This window comes from Oncorhynchus mykiss, chromosome 2 (assembly GCF_013265735.2).
Source record: "Oncorhynchus mykiss isolate Arlee chromosome 2, USDA_OmykA_1.1, whole genome shotgun sequence".
Classification (NCBI taxonomy): Eukaryota; Metazoa; Chordata; class Actinopteri; order Salmoniformes; family Salmonidae; genus Oncorhynchus; species Oncorhynchus mykiss.
The window spans coordinates 26,849,488-26,863,631 of NC_048566.1; the positions used below are offsets into that span (position 1 = coordinate 26,849,488).

Below are 14,144 nucleotides of genomic sequence, written 5' to 3' on the forward strand. Positions count from 1 at the left end.
TATTTAACCCTGTTTCCCCCATGTTTTTGTGCATGATTGTTTCTATGTTCTTTCGGTACGTTACGGCTGGATTTCGACGGGTGGTGTTTTCACCCGTGCGTATTTGATTACCGTTTATTGTTGGTCAAGTGTATTGTTACCTTGTGCCTTTATTTTGAGTAAAGTACGTTGCTCACTCATTCTGCTCTCCTGCGCCTGACTTCATGCACCAGCTACACCCACCTTCTGACAAATACAAAGATTTCACAAGACATGTCACCATTTGTCTTTGCCCCCTTTATTAGTTAATCCACAGTAGAATACATGCAACAAATACAAATAGTAGAAATAGTTATTCTAGAGGGGGCTAAAATGTTGTACTTATGCAATAACCCTCATTCAGGCTATGTAATAATACCTGTTCAAAGGTCGAATAGGGGTGGTTATATTTTTCCTGTTACACACATGTACAAGTGTGTAACCTATCCATTGTGTAGTGAAATGGACATGTGTTGGTTGCATATCCCACTCCCCCTGAGACACCCTGGGAGAGTGGAGTCACAGCATGGAATCAAACATTATTGACGGAAACCCGGGCACTCAAGTAGCACAATGCTGTCCCCTACAGCATATTTATCATGGTCACAGCTTGGATAGAAATATATCCTGCACCTACTTTACTAGTGAAAGCTCATAAAAATAAGCAGCAAACAGCTTCGTCCCCTCAATGTAGTTGTACCTGAGAGAGAAAAACAATATTCAGTATTTTACTGAAGATGATGTTTGCCATGATTCATCTGCTATGTAAAAAATGTAAAACTAATTTAGGGGAGAAACGCATGGAATCCTATCTCCTCTTACCTGCTGATCTTCTCGTTCTGAGAGTGCTCTCCATCATCATGGCCTCCTATAGGCAGCATCATCACACTCTTGCCTGTCTCCTCTTGGAAGTTCTGAGCGATAGGGATGGTGGAGCCCTCACGGATCAGTTCCGGTTCCACTCCAAACACTAACACAAGGGTAAACCGCATCTTAACTTAAACAATGAAGTTAGACATGGTTTCAAATGAGAGAGGTTATGTAAATGGCCTCTACAACTGACCCTCTCTGACTGCCCTTTGTCCGGCAACGTACTGTGGGTTCTTCAGGTTAGCCACCCATGGTTTAGCCCCAACAGTTGCGGTCACCCTCAGCCTGTTAGGGCTTTTTAGAGTGGAGAAGACCTGCTGAAGGTGCTCCTTCACCTGTGAAACATGGCATTGTGACAGGGGAGAGTTTGACATGGAGGCTTAAAGAGGGTGGTTATGTTAACATTGGTCTCTGGGTTTTAAATATACACATTGACTCTTGGAGTGCCCAAGATAGAGCGGGCCAACATTTCTATACTGTACACTTACTCAGAGACCAATACATTTACATTTTGGTAATTTAGCAGACGCTCTTATCCAGAGCAATTTATAATCACTTACTACTCACTCACTGGTTACAGAGGTTATGGGGGTTGCAGGGTTTACGGGGGTTGCAGGGGTTGTGGGGGTTATGGGGGTTGCGTGCATGTATTTTGATCCTTAAAGGGTTTGTTATGGGTGTTCTCCTGTCCCAAGCGTGCTACCCCTGTCATTCAAACCATGACAGGTAGATACTCTTACCTTCCTCTCCACATCTGGAGGGTCCATGTTGGGGACCTGTCGGATGGAGAACTTCCCTGTGACCTGTTTGGGGATGACAGTTTTGGTGCCTGGTTCTGAGAAGGCCCCCTGGATCCCGTGGATGGACAAGGATGGGTTACGCCATCGAGCCATGAGGACTTCCTCCTGTATATATATTAACTCACTTTGTTTGTATCATGTTATACAGCTCAGATAGTGTGTATCCCCAAAAAAGTAATCACCCTCTGTCAAACATCGACTTCTACACAACCCACTGACAAAACATGTCTTCCTCCTCACGCCCAGATTAGTTTAGTATGGGGCGGCAGGTAGCCTAGTGGTTAGCGTGTTGGACTAGTAACCAGAAGGTTGCAAGATTGAATCCCCGAGCTGACAAGGTAAAAATCTGTTGTTCTGCCCCAGAACAAGGCAGTTAACCCACTGTTCCTAGGCCATCATTGAAAATAAGAATTAGTTTTTAACTGACTTGCCTAGTTAAATAAAGGTACAATTTAAAAAATAGTATAGCCAACTCCAATGGTTGTTATGCCATTATCAATGTTTGGCATGACAATGACCATAAGTACCATAAGTACCTTAGTGTCCTGTAGGAAGTGTTTGACCCCAGCCACACTCTTCATCTCCTCCAGGTCAAAGCTAATGTTGTCATAGAGCTTCCTCTCATCCTCAGTGAGGGGCGCGACATCATCAGTGACCCCAGGAACCAGGATCTTACCTGTGTGGTCCAACAGACTTCCTGTTTGGGAGGAATAAGAAATAATGAAGACATTTTGGAATGAAACATGTTTTAACTAGAACCGAGTTTGGGTAAGCACCTTAGCTCACGTACACCTTTATCTTATTTTTTTGCTTGGTGCAGGGACTTCTGGCCTTAACTATAACGGAATGAAATGATAATTTTTTACTATCAGACAAGAGAGTTGCGCCTATCTTTTCTTGATGATTGGATAGAGCTGTCAGTCAAACGCCTCTGTATCTCACTGTTAAGGGAATTTTTATCAATAATGACTAATTATGTATACATTTCAATCAGGACTTACTAATCAGAATACTATTATATCACTGTATATGTATGAATTGTCTTTATAATCCTAGTACTGAATATAATGTGTGTAAATATAATCAAGAATTAGAACAATGACTGTCTGTTCCTTGGTAGAAATGAATGAACTTATAGCCAGACTGGCTAGAAGGCTTATCTACACAGGCAGACCTTGGCTCTGATCGTAAATGATCTTAGTAAGGATAGACGATGTGGGAAGGCTTGAGAACTGTACAGCCTTTGTACCAGTGTCAAGAAGAAGAAGAGAACAGTTAGAAAACGCGACGTCATTTTCAGTTTATAACCTGTGGTAAAATGTATCATGGGCAGTACTCTCGAGAATAAACGTAGCTGGTTGATTTTAAAGACTGGTCTCTGTCCATTTTATACAAATAAGAGTCTTACAAATTCTTATGAATTGACAGAGTGTTTAATTTTAATTGGGTATTAAAACATAGAGGAATTTAATTCCTGTAACACTCACCCAGTAAGGCTATCAGATCTGACATGGGCTCCTGGATAGAACCCCCATACACTCCAGAATGGAAGTCCAGTTTAGGGCCATCAACCTGAAACACATAACAGAGGAAGATACTGAACAAATGGTGCCCTGGTAGAGTGTGTCATATTTTTATTTGACCAATCAAATAAGCTATGTCAGCACCTCCACAAAGAAATAGCTGCTCCCTCTGGTTCCATAGGTCAGGGCTGGGTTTCTGGTCGCCCACACGTTGTCAGAGATCACTATGAAGTCCACATCTGCAAAGAAGCTGTCGTTTCTCTTCCTGGTCAACTCCAACAGACCGTATGAGCCCACCTCCTCCAGACCCTCAATGATGAGTTTTATATTCACTGGTATCTCCTGAAATCAATAAATCCAGGCAATCCTACCAGTCAGTGACCCTTCTCTTATTCACATACTGTTTGACTCCACTACAATCCCACAGACTCACAGATTTTCCCAAACATTGAGGTTATGATACATGCATTACAGAATACCTTTAATAACCATTGCTATGTAAAGCAATACACAGCAATGGTTATTAATGTCTGAAAACTAACTAGAGACTACAAGCAGAACATTAAGATTCAGATTTCAGCTGTGCTGTTTCAGGGCAAATCCTAACCTTCTCTGTGGCCTGGTAGGACTCAACAGCATGAAGCCAGGCCAGGACCGGCCCTTTGTTGTCCGTGGCCCCTCGCCCATACAGGTTACCTAGGGAACCAAAATCTTGAGCCACCATCATTCTCATATTGTCACATTTGTAATACCAGGGTACATTAGCTAGCTCAAGCTGGCCTATGAATAACAGGCAGGCAAACTGGTTGTGATTATATCATCTAAGGTTTATTAAAAGATCCCGTACGGAAGCAGCAAAACAGTGAGTTGACATTCCTCTTTTCTCTAAGTAATCAAACTGATTTGTTTAAAATATCCCATTTTGGCCCAGTAAAACAGTGAGTGGACATTACGTTCCCTCAAAATGGACTTTATTTTTGTCCAGCTCATGTTATTATTTTGGATGTACAGTGACTTGCGAAAGTATTCGGCCCCCTTGAACTTTGCGACCTTTTGCCACATTTCAGGCTTCAAACATAAAGATATAAAACTTTATTTTTTTGTGAAGAATCAACAACAAGTGGGACACAATCATGAAGTGGAACGACATTTATTGGATATTTCAAACTTTTTTAACAAATCAAAAACTGAAAAATTGGGCGTGCAAAATTATTCAGCCCCCTTAAGTTAATACTTAATAGTTAATACTGTAGCGCCACCTTTTGCTGCGATTACAGCTGTAAGTCGCTTGGGGTATGTCTCTATCAATTTTGCACATCGAGAGACTGAATTTTTTTTTCCCATTCCTCCTTGCAAAACAGCTCAAGCTCAGTGAGGTTGGATGGAGAGCATTTGTGAACAGCAGTTTTCAGTTCTTTCCACAGATTCTTGATTGGATTCAGGTCTGGACTTTGACTTGGCCATTCTAACACCTGGATATGTTTATTTTTGAACCATTCCATTGTAGATTTTGCTTTATGTTTTGGATCATTGTCTTGTTGGAAGACAAATCTCCGTCCCAGTCTCAGGTCTTTTGCAGACTCCATCAGGTTTTCTTCCAGAATGGTCCTGTATTTGGCTCCATCCATCTTCCCATCAATTTTAACCATCTTCCCTGTCCCTGCTGAAGAAAAGCAGGCCCAAACCATGATGCTGCCACCACCATGTTTGACAGTGGGGATGGTGTGTTCAGCTGTGTTGCTTTTACGCCAAACATAACGTTTTGCATTGTTGCCAAAAAGTTCAATTTTGGTTTCATCTGACCAGAGCACCTTCTTCCACATGTTTGGTGTGTCTCCCAGGTGTCTTGTGGCAAACTTTAAACAACACTTTTTATGGATATCTTTAAGAAATGGCTTTCTTCTTGCCACTCTTCCATAAAGGCCAGATTTGTGCAATATACGACTGATTGTTGTCCTATGGACAGAGTCTCCCACCTCAGCTGTAGATCTCTGCAGTTCATCCAGAGTGATCATGGGCCTCTTGGCTGCATCTCTGATCAGTCTTCTCCTTGTATGAGCTGAAAGTTTAGAGGGACGGCCAGGTCTTGGTAGATTTGCAGTGGTCTGATACTCCTTCCATTTGAATATTATCGCTTGCAGTGCTCCTTGGGATGTTTAAAGCTTGGGAAATCTTTTTGTATCCAAATCCGGCTTTAAACTTCTTCACAACAGTATCTCGGACCTGCCTGGTGTGTTTCTTGTTCTTCATGATGCTCTCTGCGCTTTTAACAGACCTCTGAGACTATCACAGTGCAGGTGCATTTATACGGAGACTTGATTACACACAGGTGGATTGTATTTATCATCATTAGTCATTTAGGTCAACATTGGATCATTCAGAGATCCTCACTGAACTTCTGGAGAGAGTTTGCTGCACTGAAAGTAAAGGGGCTGAATAATTTTGCACGCCCAATTTTTCAGTTTTTGATTTGTTAAAAAAGTTTGAAATATCCAATAAATGTCGTTCCACTTCATGATTGTCTCCCACTTGTTGTTGATTCTTCACAAAAAAATACAGTTTTATATCTTTATGTTTGAAGCCTGAAATGTGGCAAAAGGTCGCAAAGTTCAAGGGGGCCGAATACTTTCGCAAGGCACTGTACATCAAACCCCTCCATTCATGGCATGTAACATGCAGCAATACCTTTGATTTCTGTTAGATTGAAGGGGTCAGTGGTCCAGCCATCCGCCATCTTGGCTGGCTGGACATCCACATGGCCGTAGATACAGAGAGTAGCTTTCTTTGGGTCCCTCTCAAACTCAGCCAGTATCACCGGTGGAAGTGACACAGTCTCCCCACTGGGCAGCTTATGTGATAGACCGGAAAGGTACATTCTTTTTAAAAGGTATTTTAAGACAAATTATTACACCCAATTGTGTGACATTATCTGGAGAATAATACACTTGACTGGTGGTGTGTATTGTAGCCTACCTGATGAGTGCCTACATCTGCAATGTCCACTGTGCCTCCCATCTCTTGGATCCTCACTGCTGTCATGTTCAGGATCCTTTCAACTTCTCCCCATTTTGTGTGATCTCCTGAGTCACTCTGAACAGCAACCCACTCCCTCAGCCTCTGAGTCAGGCACCAACCAGGAGAGGGTCAGAATATTTCATAGATTGTATAATAATAACTGGACACAGCCATAGACTGTCTAGGGCAGGGATACGTGCAGAGAACACTGCAACAGCACCACTGACCCACATTCAGAATCATTTTGATGGTTTAATCAGTGATCACAGTATTTATCATGAAAGTGTTAAACCACTTCCCTTCAATCTCTTTCACTATCTATTGGCCTCTCTCTCTCTCTCTCTCTCTCTCTCTCTCTCTCTCTCTCTCTCTCTCTCTCTCTCTCTCTCTCTCATTATTTTGTATTGGTTTCTCTCTATTCACCTCGCTACAGCACAAAAACATCTCTATTTGTATCATTCTACAGTTCAGTAACAGAGAGTATGGTTGTGAGGTCTGGGGTCCGCTCACCAACCAAGACTTCACAAAATGGGACAAACACCAAATTGAGACTGCACGCAGAATTCTGCAAAAATATCCTCTGTGTACAACGTAGAACACCAAATAATGCATGCAGAGCAGAATTAGGCCGATACCCACTAATTATCAAAATCCAGAAAAGAGCCGTTAAATTCTATAACCACCTAAAGGAAGCGATTCTCAAACCTTCCATAACAAAGCCATCACCTACAGAGAGATGAACCTGGAGAAGAGTCCCCTAAGCAAGCTGGTCCTGGGGCTCTGTTCACAAACACAAACACACCCTACAGAGCCCCAGGACAGCAGCACAATTAGACCCAACCAAATCACTGAGAAAACAAAAAGATAATTACTTGACACATTGGAAAGAATTAACAAAAAAACAGAGCAAACTAGAATGCTATTTGGCCCTACACAGAGAGTAAACAGTGGCAGAATACCTGACCACTGTGACTGACCCAAAATTAAGAAAAGCTTTGACTATGTACAGACTCAGTGAGCATAGCTTTGCTATTGAGAAAGGCCGCCGTAGGCAGACATGGCTCTCAAGAGAAGACAGGCTATGTGCTCACTGCCCACAAAATGAGGTGGAAACTGAGCTGCACTTCCTAACCTCCTGCCCAATGTATGACCATATTAGAGAGACATATTTCCCTCAGATTACACAGATCCACAAAGAATTCGAAAACAAATCCAATTTTGATAAACTCCCATATCTACTGGGTGAAATTCCACAGTGTGCCATCACAGCAGCAAGATTTGTGACCTGTTGCCATGAGAAAAGGGCAACCAGTGAAGAACAAATACCATTGTAAATACAACCCATATTTATGCTTATTTATTTTATCTTGTGTCCTTTAACCATTTGTACATTGTTAAAACACTGTATATATATAATATGCCATTTGTAATGTCTTTATTGTTTTGAAACTTCTGTATGTGTAATGTTTACTGTTAATTTTTATTGTTTATTTCACTTTATATATTCACTTTATTTATACATTATCTACCTCGCTTGCTTTGGCAATGTTAACACATGTTCCCCATGCCAATAAAGCCCTTGAATTGAATTGAGTAGGCATGAGTCCCAACTCCAAGTAGAATGTCATAATAGTGCTCGTTCCTCACCTGAACAAACTGATTTTGGTGGTCATCTATGTATTGAAACAGTTGTTTCAACATGCCTGCTGCTCCAGGAGAAGAGGAAGAGGAGGACGAAGAGGAAACCGATGTGTGGAGTAACAAGAATGCAACAACAATGAACTTTGTCTGTGAGGGAGAGTAAGATGCCACAGGAAGCCAGTGATGAAAATAACCAAGTAATAACTTACTCCATAATGTAGCAATATTTGCCACAATCCCTTTCTACTGGCTTCTACTTGTACAGGTCTGGGTGGTTTGGGGAGTTTAGATTTCCATGTTCCTCCAGAGAGTGTAGGGGCATAGAAATAGAATTCCAAAACAACACACAGCAGTGACTTGAATGGAATTGTCTGTTCTAGTAATTCAATTTCTATGGTTGTAGGCAGTCTCTGGTATCTGATTGACTTGATTGGACTCGAGGATCAAAGATCAGGGTGCAGTATGACACAACACGCGACTTAGCACTGTCTCAACTGGGATTACTGTTTAACTTTCTAACATAACTAATACAGAGACCGGGAAGGATGATCCCAGAAGTTGGTACAGTTGGTGATGCCATAATACTGTTTTAACAATGTCTAGGCTACAGTACACTACACCAGCAAGGTTAGCTGCTCATGCAAAGCCTGTTATGCATGCATACACACTCCACTCAGATCATCATACAATCATATTGATGTTCAATATCAGACACATTTTTCTGTTAAGTAATTTCACCCTTCTTCCTCCTCATACCATCTATGAACATGCAGCCACTTCTGTTTTTCCACGACAAAGTCTTTGTAGTGCACTTAATTAAGGAAAAATGTATACATGTTTTGCTAAAATAGTAAAGACTCACCATAATGCCGACGAAAAGAGTGTCCATGTGCCAGACATAAAGAGAGAACTGCAATTTTGCTGCTCTCGGTTTTTGTGGCTACTTTTATGCCTTGGTGGTGTGGTGGTATTGTGAAACAGTTTTTATATATTGGTTAACACTTGAAAATGTTATTTCTAAAGAATCCCAGATGAAAAAGATTAAGGAAACATATAGTGCGTCAAACCAGATTTATTTGCTGTTTCATGTAGATATTTGTGTGTGAACGAGAGAGAAAATGAGAGAGAGAGACATTGAGAGAGAATGGAGGAAAGTGAGGGAGGAAGAAAGATACAGAAAGAGAGAGAGAGAGAGAGGCAGAGTGTTGAGGCTATATCAGATGCCAAGAACTCACAGGGTTTCTGGAATGTTTTGCTTAGAGGGAAAGAATCCAGAAAAGTTACAAGTTAACGTCAGGAAAAAAGCTAAACAAAGCCAGACTCCACTGATGGGATCACATACAAGATACACATTATAGAACTGTCTTTTAACAGTGGTGATGAAAAGAGGTGCTCTCAGTCCTTCTTGAGATGGGCCACTTCATGAAGGTACGCAATGAACAACTTGGTCCCCTCTATGTAGTTGTACCTGGGAAAGGAATGGGTGAGAGAAAACAGTATGTCCTCAACCAATCCTTTAAACAGAAATAAGACTGTTGATACATCTGTGTGTGTGTTCGTGCGTGCATGGGTAAAAATCTATAAATGTTCAGGGTTAAAAAATGTATACATACAGTACAGTATTAGCATATTTAAAGGCTAACCTGCTCATCTTCTCGTTCTGGGAGTGGAGGCCGTCGTCGAAGCCTCCGATAGGCATCATGATGATGCTCTTCCCGGTCACGTCCTCAAAGGTCTTGGCGATGGGGATGGTTCCCCCTTCACGGATCAGGTCTGGCTCCACGTCAAACACTAGAGGAAAACAATGACAAGTCTGACTGCGTCATAATGCATTATACCTGCAGTAGAGGAAAACCAACTGCAACCATTGGGATTAGAAGCCAGATCTCCTGCTCACCAAGTCAATATCTTAACCGTTAGACCAAGAGTACCTCTGCAAGGTCCAAGGGTGTCATTTGGGAATACAAGCCTCAGACAGGGCTACCTCTTCGCGAGATTGTCATTCCAAGTCCTTTCTGCTACACAAAACATGACAATACCGCTGCACTGTCATGCCTTAACCACTGATAGGTCTACAGTAGAACCACAGCACACTGGCTTCATTTAGCGATAAGGATATGTATCTATGTCTGGTATCTTAACTCTAACAACTACAGATAGGCCTATGACTGTGAAGCTACTGTTGTGCAATAAATGTCCACAGTCAGCTACAATACAGTAATCATTACCCCTGTGACCACTGTTCATACAGACACACACACAGCATATGAAACGTCCTCTGAACATCTCCAGAGCAGAGTTGTCTAACTGTACCTCTCTTCACGGCTGCTTTCCCTGCCTCGTACAGGGGGTGCTTGGTGTCTGCTAACCAGGGCTTAGCCCCGATGATCATGGTCACCTTCAGCTTGTTGGGGCTCTTTCTCTTGGCAAACACAGAGTACAGGTAGTCTGTGACCTACAACAGAACAAATATGTAACAGGCATACATGCAGTCTTCACGTCTATTTCATTAACTGAAACCAAACTGAAATAGTGAGAACAATTCCAGAAATGTGTGTGAACTGTGTGTAACTGCATGTAACTGTGTTTGTTGCAACTGCACAATGCACTGGGTGAGAGGCGTGTACCACCCACCTGTTTCTTGACCACTGCTGGGTCCATGTTGGGGACCTGTCGGATGGAGAACTTGGCAATGACCTTAGCAGGGATGACCGTCTTAGAGCCAGGGCCAGAGAAGGCTCCCTCGATTCCATGGATGGTAACGGTAGGGTAACGCCAACGATGGGCCAGCAGATCTACCTGAGATCAACTCTTATTTGTCACATGCACCGAGTACAACAAGTGCAGACTTTACCATGAAATGCTAACTTATGAGCCCTTTCCTAACAAGGCAGTTAAAAAGTACGAAAATGTAAAAATGGATAAAAGACAATAAAATAACACAATAAAAAAAACATAACAAAAATTAACAATAACGAGGCTATATACATGCTGGCTATATACAAACAGAGAAACAGAGATAGGAGGAGCGAAAACCTTAAAAGAACAAAAAAAAATTATCCACTCCCCTGTGCATCACCTTGTTGCTGTACATGAGTTGGCTGACGCCAATCTTGGACTTAAAGCTCTCAATGTCAAACTCAATGTCCTGGTACATCTTCCACTCTTCGTCTGAGAGTGGGGCGACGGCCTCTCTGATGCCTGGAATGAGGATCTTTCCACTGGGGCTGATCAGTGTGTCTGGGGGGAGACATAGGCCAACACACACACGCAGTCCTTATAGACACACATTTGTAGGGACATCTAATACTTTATTATTTGTGCCAATAGAGAGCTCACACAGACACACGAACTATAGCTTTGCGTGCAAACATGAGCCAGAGATAGCTATACCGTAGGTGTTAAGATAGTATTATATTCTGTCACTCAAAGAGGTTAAAAACTCACCCAATATGCCGATCAGATCTGTCATAGGCTCTATAACTGTACCTCCATACACCCCTGAGTGTAGGTCCTGTTTTGGGCCCTCTACCTAGCAAACATACAAAGTCACCATTGCTATTCATTAATGATCTTGAAAAAGTTACGTTCCACAGAATTGGAAATGCCCCCAGCACGTCCTACCTCAGCAAAGAAGTAGCAGTTCCCCCTGGTCCCGTAGGTGAGGGCGGGGCGTCGGCTCAGCCAACCACAGTCTGAGATGATGATGTAATCGACATCGGAGAAGAACGTGTCTTTCTGCGCCACGATCATGGCGTCCAGGCCATTGGACCCGGTCTCCTCCATTCCCTCGATGATGAACTTCACATTGACTGGCAGGTCCTGCATGGGGAGAGGGCAGGGGGTGGAGAGGAGGAGGAGGGGGAAAAAAATGTTATAACAAAGGAAGGCTCATTAATAATGGGCAGATAGACTGCAACTTAACTTGTTTCACCACGTCTTATGTCTCTACATCTCCTATGAGTTCACTCTGATATCTCTTCTTACTGGACACTCACAATGCTGAGGGCCTGATAGGCCTCCACTGTATGTATCCAGGCTAAGACAGGGGCCTTGTTGTCAGACGCCCCTCTGCCGTAGAGGTGTCCTTAGGGGTAGAATCAAAGTCATTATTTTCAAATAAATGTCCATTCTGTTCACCTTACATTGACATTTAACATGCATGTATCAGTTACATCAGTTACATGACATTGGTTGAAAACATGTATGGTAAAAATCATCCCACACCCAAGTACTTGCTTCATTCCTTCACGTTAGTTACAATATCTCATGGCTGTTAGTTGTAGATAGATGTTTCTGTGTGTTGAGTCTAGAATGGATTAATGTAAAGCACTGTAAAAAATCCTTATAATACATTTCACGAGTCACTTTAATAACTCTACCTACATGTACATTTTACCTCAACTAACCGGTGTCCCCGCACAATGACTCTGTACCAGTACCCCCCTGCATATAGTCTCGCTATTGTTATTTTACTGCTGCTCTTTAATTACTTGTTACCTTTATTTCTTATTCTTATCCGTATTTTTTAAAACTGCGTTGTTGGTTAGGGGCACATAAGTAAGAATTTCACTGTAAGATCTACCTACACCTGTTGAATTCGGCACATGTGACTAATACAATTTGATTTGATTTGATTGCTGTGATTGTGAACGCCTGGAATCCATAGTTTACAGTTGGAACCTATAACCTACCCTTGGAACATAGCCTACTGTTGCAACCCATAGTCTACTGTTGGAACCCATAGCCTACCATTGAAAGCCATACCCAACCGATGGAATCCACAGCCTACTGTTGGATACCATAGACTACTGTTGGATACCATAGACTACTGTTGGATACCATAGACTACTGTTGGAAGCCATAGACTACTGTTGGAAGCCATAGACTACTGTTGGATACCATAGACTACTGTTGGAAGCCATAGACTACTGTTGGATACCATAGACTACTGTTGGAAGCCATAGCCTACCGTTGATGTCGGTCAGGTTGTAGGGTTCAGTGGCCCAGCCGTCCTCTAGCTTAGCGGGCTGGACATCCACATGTCCGTACACACAGACTGTCTGCTTACTGGGGTCACTGCCAAACTGGGCTGTCACCACCTTGGGTAAGGCCACTGTCTTGCCATCAGGCAGCTAAGCATGGTGATAAAGACACGATAGATGCAGAAAATGACCTGAATACAGTTTGCAAGGCAGGGAGCATTTCTGTTAACACCCAACTTTCAGTATTGCTTTCTGCAAACCAGTCTGATATGCCACTAAAGGACTCTAAAGACTAAGCTAAAAGCAAACAATAAGATCATATAACATAATCATTAAGTTGACCACATTTCAGAAAACTGACCTCTTGTATGCCGATGTCCACCAGTTCCACCTTCCCTCCCATGGCTTGTAGTTTCTCAGCCGTCATATCCATCATGCGATGGCAGTCTGGCCTCCTCAAGACATCACTGGAGTCGCTCTCTACAGCAACCCAGTCCCTCAGAGTCTAACACACACACAAACGCACACACGCACACACACACACACACACACACACACACACACACACAGAGTATTTATTTATAATGAATATTGTATTATCAGATAATAAAACAGACAACATCATTATTCTGTTTAGAAACTTGCCTGTACATATTCCTCCTGATGGCTGTCAACATATTGGCTCAGCTCATCATACTCAAATAAGTGATGAGGATGAGGAGAGACACTTGATATAACAACAAGGAGCATGGAAGGCAGTTGCCAGATCGTCATCTCTAGAAAGAATAGAAGGATTTATTCACTGAAAATTAAGCAATGATGAAAGCAATTTAATAAGAGACATTAATTAGCAAATGATTACATCTTAAAAAGCTAATTGTTACATCTCATTATGTCTCACCACTCTTCTGTTCTTCAACTTTTAAACTATAACGACAAATAAAATGCATCTTACCGTAGCCTGGTAAGTTTGGTACTTGTTTAATGTTGCCCTTGTCTTCAGAACCCACTGGAGTCTCCGGGGACACACAGGGTTTTTATACCTCTGGTAACTGGCTCACCTCCTGATGGGAAGGGTCGCGAGGTCAAGCCTTTCCTGGAGAGAAGCCAAGAAACCTGACAAATTAGATTTTCTCGCTGACAGGCACAATTGATCCAACTCCAAGAAAGAATGCATGCTGTGTCCCCTCGACATGAACAACATTAAGTAATGAACAAAATACAGTGAAGGATTGATTAGTCCGGTAATTTGTGGGGCCTTGCCTTAGTAGGCCTTAAAAAACAGATGGCCT

At 42.3% G+C, this 14,144-nt stretch overlaps 2 protein-coding genes across 2 annotated transcripts; both read right to left on the bottom strand.

Annotated features, from left to right (window-relative positions):
• Positions 1-255: 255 nt before the first annotated feature.
• LOC110485118 (beta-Ala-His dipeptidase) lies at positions 256-8,882 on the bottom strand. Its single transcript, XM_021556194.2, has 12 exons — positions 8,730-8,882; positions 7,874-8,014; positions 6,185-6,328; positions 5,897-6,059; positions 3,819-3,907; positions 3,356-3,553; positions 3,176-3,260; positions 2,225-2,385; positions 1,629-1,793; positions 1,082-1,223; positions 841-988; positions 256-718 (listed from the first exon to the last, which is right to left on the bottom strand). Exons 1-12 carry the CDS (start codon positions 8,754-8,756, stop codon positions 652-654), a joined length of 1,530 nt encoding a protein of 509 aa, XP_021411869.2. The 5' UTR covers positions 8,757-8,882; the 3' UTR covers positions 256-651.
• A 41-nt stretch (positions 8,883-8,923) lies between these two features.
• Positions 8,924-13,938, bottom strand: LOC110485134 (cytosolic non-specific dipeptidase). The gene is made up of 12 exons (XM_021556206.2): positions 13,808-13,938; positions 13,498-13,626; positions 13,214-13,357; positions 12,840-13,002; positions 11,866-11,954; positions 11,492-11,689; positions 11,315-11,399; positions 10,947-11,107; positions 10,502-10,666; positions 10,181-10,322; positions 9,511-9,658; positions 8,924-9,335 (listed from the first exon to the last, which is right to left on the bottom strand). Exons 2-12 carry the CDS (start codon positions 13,624-13,626, stop codon positions 9,263-9,265), a joined length of 1,497 nt encoding a protein of 498 aa, XP_021411881.1. The 5' UTR covers positions 13,808-13,938; the 3' UTR covers positions 8,924-9,262.
• Positions 13,939-14,144: the final 206 nt, after the last annotated feature.

Coding starts and splice junctions, on each gene's coding strand:
- LOC110485134 (XM_021556206.2), bottom strand. CDS start 13,626: ATGACGATCTGGCAACTGCCTTCCATGCTCCTTGTTGTTATATCAAGT. Junction 11,955..12,839: donor CAACCTGACCGACATCAACG/GTAGGCTATGGC, acceptor TCTACCCCTAAG/GACACCTCTACGGCAGAGGG. Junction 10,323..10,501: donor CAGCAGTGGTCAAGAAACAG/GTGGGTGGTACA, acceptor GTTCTGTTGTAG/GTCACAGACTACCTGTACTC.
- LOC110485118 (XM_021556194.2), bottom strand. CDS start 8,756: ATGGACACTCTTTTCGTCGGCATTATG. Junction 6,060..6,184: donor CAGATGTAGGCACTCATCAG/GTAGGCTACAAT, acceptor CTATCACATAAG/CTGCCCAGTGGGGAGACTGT. Junction 1,224..1,628: donor CTCCAGATGTGGAGAGGAAG/GTAAGAGTATCT, acceptor CATGTTTCACAG/GTGAAGGAGCACCTTCAGCA.